The sequence below is a fragment of the Manihot esculenta genome, chromosome 14, assembly GCF_001659605.2.
Source record: "Manihot esculenta cultivar AM560-2 chromosome 14, M.esculenta_v8, whole genome shotgun sequence".
Classification (NCBI taxonomy): domain Eukaryota; kingdom Viridiplantae; phylum Streptophyta; class Magnoliopsida; order Malpighiales; family Euphorbiaceae; genus Manihot; species Manihot esculenta.
The window spans coordinates 3,627,678-3,633,678 of record NC_035174.2 but is presented as its reverse complement, the minus strand read 5'-3'; the positions used below and the strand labels follow the sequence as shown (position 1 = coordinate 3,633,678).

The window sequence follows — 6,001 nt, the reverse complement described above, 5'->3', positions numbered from 1 at the left end:
TTTCAATTGGTATCAAAGCCACCTTAGGTAAGAAAAATTGTGCAGAGTTAGTGGACCTGCAAGGAAAGGGCTACCCGTGTGAGACGAGGTAGAGCCGCCCGAGGTACTAGCGAACCACAATACCCGAGGGTCCGGTCCTGATTTAGCAATTGTATTCAATTCAGTTGCGACGAGAACGTCGCAAATTGAGCGTGGGAGAGTGTGAGATCCAGCTGCTTGCTTGTACTGTGTCCCACATCGGCTGTTTATGACAAATCAAAATTATATATAATAGTTAGCAAAAACTACTAAATAAGTTAGGCTAACCATTTTGGTCCAAGTGGAAAATGGGTCCAAAAGTTATTTGAGTCAGTTTGGGCTGGGCTGTTTCAATATCAGGGCCCTCCGACTTAGAAAAATTGTGCAGAGCTAGTGGGCCTGCAAGGCTCTGCGAGGAAAGGGTTGTCCGTGTGAGACGAGGTGGAGCTGCCTGAGGTACTAGTGAACAACAATACCCAAGGGTTCGATCCTGACATAGCAATTGTACCCGATTCAGTTGTGACGAGGATATTGTAAATTTAGCAGGGGAGAGTATAACATTCAACTGCTTGGGATGGGATGCCGTCTCACATCGGCAAAGTACGGCAAATCAGAATTGTATATAATAGCTAGCATTGGGTTAACCATTTTGGATCAAAGTGGAGGATGAGTCCAAAAGTTACCCATTCATTTTGGATCAAGTGGAAGATAGGTCCAAAAGTTATTTAAGTCGGTTTGGATCTGACTGTTTCATTCACAATTTTGCAGATTGAAAGGAGCGGGAGAGGAAGAAAAAAAAACTAAGGAGAGAGAAAAAAAATTAGGTTTTAATTTATATTTATATTTTATTTTATTTTTATTTATTTTATTTTTTAATAATAAAAATAGAAAAATAAAACCAAGTAGAATAAAAAATTACTTTTTTTAAGAGCAATTTTAAAAATAAGAATTTAACCTCCAAAAAGTTTCCTTAAATTTTTGAATTTCCCAAAAAGTCTAATATGCTCTAAAAAATAACAAATAAATTAAAAACTGAAAAATTAAAAAGAAACTTACTTGTGAGTTTACAGATTTGAGCAAACCTATAACTTTGGATTGCCTCCCAAGCAGTACCCTTATTTATTATTCTATGCTAGACTTCAGTGGCATGTTATTCTGCATGTGAAGTTTGCCGTAAAAGTTTGATAGAATAATAAAACCTGTATTGGACACTAATCAGATCTAAAATTATATTTAAATATTAAATTTATAAAGAAAAAAATCTGATAAATAAAATTTTAAAGGTTCATAAAATCTTATCTTATAACATAATTATATTTGAGATCTAAACATTTTTAAAAGGTCAATTATAAATATTTATAAGTAAGTATAAATCTTTAAACTGTAAACTAATTTTTACAACAATTTTATTAATAAATCCCAAAAAAATCATAGTGATGATTTTAAATGTCATTTTCATTTCTTTTCTTTTTTAACAGCATTTTCTCACTTATAATCTCTTAACATAATTAACAAGATCAACTTAAATTTATATTGAAAATTTAATAAATTTTTAGTTGAGTATTATTGCTAGATTTCTTTGTTCTCTCAACTATATACGTGTACTATAAACATGCATTGCTCAATTTTAATTTATATCGCATAATTTTTAAATTCTATTTTAATCAATAAATAAGTTTCAAAATCACAAAAAAAAAAGATTTAAAAAAAACATTTTAATATTATCATATTATGTTTTAAATGTAAAAAATATATAACAAAATATATGTAATAATTATTTATGTTTTAGAAAAATAAAATTATTCAAATTTAATTAGAGTTTGAATATATTTTAATAAGATTGAAAATAAAGTTTTAAAAATCTTTATAAAATGAAAAAACGCTAACCACAATATTAATATAACTATCTATTTAAATCGTGGAACTTGATAAAATTAACCCATAATAGTTCTTAAGGATTAAAGGACTGATAAAAAATTCTAGTTGAAAATTACATGGGATATTATTTTATTTGTGTGAGGATGACTTTATCGTCCATTCTAATTAAGACATAACGTTAATTTCTCAAGTTTAAACATGAATAAACTTGGTGCAAAAAATAAATAAATTACACAACCGAAAGATAAGATGAGCCACAAATTCAAAGTAAAGAAGTGAGAAATGCTCTCCAAGCGCTACAAACGAGTAGCTAGAGAATACCACAGCCTAAAAGCTCTCCAAATTTCTTGCATCATTAAGACTTTCTCTAAACTAAATGGCCTATAAATTTCCCATCTTCCTTCACTTAAGAAACAAGCAACACCTTCCCAAAATCTATCAACGAGAGATGGATAAAAAGCAACTTAATTTCATTTCCTTCTCCCAATATATCGTCTTTGTCATTGTTCTTGCAGCGACCGCGGCTAGATCTGATGATGAAACACCAATCCCAGCAAGTCTAGATGGAGTACAAGCATGGTTTGATGCTAATGTCAAGCCCCTTGCTGATCGTGCTGGCACCTTAGAGAAAGCTCTCGAAGCAGCGGAAGCTAAACCTAAAACCATTAAGGTTAGAGCAGATGGAAGCGGAGAATTCAAGACATTAACTGAAGCAGTTAAGAGTGTTCCAAAAAAAAATACAGAGCGTGTTATTGTGGATATCGGTCCCGGAAAATACACTGAGAAAGTAACCATTGAAAAAGACCAACCTTTCATTACGTTTGTCGGGACAGGAGCTGAAAAGCCAACCTTGTCATTTGCTGGTACTGCTGCTAAATACGGAACTGTTTACAGTGCCACATTACAAGTGGATTCTGATTTTTTCATGGCGTCTAACTTAATCATTGAGGTCTCTTTTTTTTTTTTTTTCTTTTCTTTCATTTTCTAACTTACTCTTGAATCATTATGTATATTGTATTATGTGATTTTTTATGTTGGTTTTTCAAATTAATTCATAGGTTTTGTAATTTTATTGGTTTAGAATACTGCACCTAGGCCGGATGGTGTAAGCAAACTACAACAAGCTCTTGCTTTAAGGATAGGCGGTACTATGGCAGCTGTATACAATGTTAAAATGATTGGATTTCAAGATACACTGTGTGATGATAGGGGAGTTCATTTCTACAAAGACTGCTATATCGAAGGCACCGTTGATTTTATTTTTGGAAGAGGAAAATCCATTTACCTAGTAATGTTTAAATCTTTAGTCTAAACTCAATAAATATTCTTCTTTTGATACGCTTAATATTTACATTGTATGATTAATATGGAAATTTTATGTAAATTAAATGCAGCAAACAGAGATACATGTATTAGCAGATGTTCCTAATCAACTAACGTTTATAGCAGCACAAGCGAGAGAAAAAGATTCGGAAGATGTGGGCTACTCTTTTGTACATTGTAAAGTAGATGGAAAAGGAAAAGGAGCATTCTTGGGTCGACCATGGATGCCAATGCCCATCACAGTCTACTCTTATTGTACTATGAGTGCGGTTGTCAATCCTGAAGGGTGGACTAATAATAGGAACCCTGAATCAGAAAAGTGAGTAATTTTAAAGTTTGAGATTTTCTAATAATATGAATATTAAAAATATATTGAATGAAATTTGCAGGAATGTATTTTTTGGAGAATACAAGAATACAGGACCAGGTGCTGATCCTGCTGGACGTGTTAAATTTGCCAAACAGCTAACAGAAGCAGAAGCGAAACCCTTCCTTAGTCTTGGTTATATTAAAGGAAGCAGTTGGTTGCTTCCTCCACCAAAGGTGTAACATGGGAATATATATGAAAGAGGAAGAACAAGAAGAATACAAAGCAAATTATTATTTTACAGGTAGCTGATCTTGCCAAAGTGGATCCATTCAAACATTTCGGCATCAATTTTTTGTAGAAATAAACCAAATTATTGGAATAAGAAAACTATAATGCAAATTGTTCGTTCCCTTTTGGATTTACATAACTTCATTTTTTTTATTTTATTTGTTTTAGTAAGTGGCCAATTCAAATAAAAAAATAGAATCAAATGATCCCTCTTTTTATTAAAAAACATTATGTATATATGTCAAACAAAACAATTACTTTCCTTTTCTTAATTGATAAAATCTTTTTAATCATAGAAAAATTATAGAATTAAATAAAAAAAAAGTTATGAGTTTTGCAACTCATCAGACTCCCCCCACACTTGCACATTTACTTGTCCTCAAGTATAAAAATTCAAAATAATAAAAATAATAAAACACATTATTGTCCTCAACTAATCTGAAATTTAATTTATTCAAAATAAAGAATGAAATTGTCGTGTAATAGGATGATAGCATAAATAGTTTAATTTCACCAAAGTTCACTTCAACAAATTTCATGTTTAAAACGTGTTTCTCAAGACATAACATTGGTTTTCAATTCAATATCAAGCATATAAAATGTTAGAATGCCATATAATATTAAACTGCCCTTTTAAAGGAATAGAATCTAAGGAACTCTTTTGATTAGACCATCAAAAATTTAAAGACTTGGGGGTTTATAATTCTTTTTACACTTTCTACTATATCTTGCCTGAAACCAATAAAGTGAACGTGAAACAAATGGTTACTTAGCCACTTACCCCAGATTATTCAGCTCAGGTGGCTACTAGATTCACTCATGATTACCTAATTAAAAGGCACGGGGCAAGTTTAAACGGCCCAAAAGAGGTAATACTCTCTCAAATACCAATTTTTTCCATACGAAATTATCTTAAAGGGCCACCAATACCGATTTTTTTCCATACAAAATCACCTTAAAGGGTTATCAAGTACTGCACCTACTTGGGCCATTGATAGCGGTTGTCGAAGCTATAAAAAATAAACCTATTATCAATCAACGAAATAATTTGTAGATAGTGGCAATAGGGTCGAACCACAGGGATTTGACACTAAAGACTCTCCTAACTATGACTTGGGCAAAAAGTAAAATGAAATAAAATAAAATAAAAAGGAGGGTTTGTTTGAGATGACAGTAGAATGGAATTAAAACTGAGTAAAGGAAAGTAATAATTAAATAGATGAGTAAATCAATGGGAGAAAAACTCTAGTTGAAGTATCGATCTATTTCATTTGTTTAGAATTGATCATTGATTCCTTGATACTCCTATTTATTTCAATAAATTAATTTAAGTTGTGGAAGACACTTCTCACAACTAAATTCCTCCTTAGTTTTAGTTTAACTAGGAAACGTTCGCTAACCAAACACTAGTTAACAAGTTGCCAAGGAACTTCCTTGGGGTTTTTTACTTTTCAACTGTTAACCGCATTAAGACTTAGAGAAACCTAATTCTAACCTTGCCAACCGCGTGGTCAAGTTTAGATTATGCAACCAAGTGTGCTTGTGTTCAAACAATCTAAGCAATTACAGACCTAAATTATTTAAACTAACAATTTTATCATTTATGCAATTAAAAGCAATAGGCCTTAATTGATTCTAATAGCAAAGCAATAATGACATGAAGAACAAGTTGGATAAATATTAAAAAAATAGAAGCTTAACAATGGAGTTTTAAATCTCCCAATTCATCACAAAACTGAAATTTCCCAACTTCAACTAGAAAAGAAATGTTTAGCCACTCATGGTGGACAAAAATACACAAAAAGAAAGAAGAAAAGTAGAGGAAGAGGGATGCCAAAATTCTAGAGAGAATCTGAATTATTTTTGCTGGTTAGTTGTTGTCCCTCTTTATAAGTGAAGAGTCATAATCCAATTAAGATTTGGAATCCTAATTTGACTTGGTCTTTTGTAGTCTTTTATTCCTTCTTTGCCTTTGTATTTAATCATGAATAAATATTCTTTTGGAGAAAGTCTTCCTTTGGAGTGGCTCTTGGAGTTGTCATAGGATTGGTCTTGTGGTGTTTGAAGTAGGATGGGACTCCACTACTTTTTAAATTCTGAATTTCCTTTTTCCCGTACTGCTGGACTCTTCTGCGTCAGTTTGATTTGGGTAGTTGATTTGCCCAAATCGCTTGCCCAAATTGT

At 31.9% G+C, this 6,001-nt stretch overlaps 1 protein-coding gene across 1 annotated transcript; it reads left to right on the top strand.

The window, feature by feature from the left end:
- Window positions 1–2,229: 2,229 nt before the first annotated feature.
- Window positions 2,230–3,768, top strand: LOC122721740 (pectinesterase PPME1-like). Its single transcript, XM_043950387.1, has 4 exons — window positions 2,230–2,845; window positions 2,978–3,184; window positions 3,291–3,538; window positions 3,609–3,768. Exons 1-4 carry the CDS (start codon window positions 2,273–2,275, stop codon window positions 3,766–3,768), a joined length of 1,188 nt encoding a protein of 395 aa, XP_043806322.1. The 5' UTR covers window positions 2,230–2,272.
- Window positions 3,769–6,001: the final 2,233 nt, after the last annotated feature.

Bases quoted from the DNA above. Each gene is read 5' to 3' on its own strand.
- LOC122721740 (XM_043950387.1), top strand. From the start codon at position 2,273: ATGGCCTATAAATTTCCCATCTTCCTTCACTTAAGAAACAAGCAACAC. The intron at 3,185-3,290 runs GTAATGTTTAAA...AATTAAATGCAG, and splicing joins GAGGAAAATCCATTTACCTA to CAAACAGAGATACATGTATT. The intron at 3,539-3,608 runs GTGAGTAATTTT...TGAAATTTGCAG, and splicing joins AGGAACCCTGAATCAGAAAA to GAATGTATTTTTTGGAGAAT.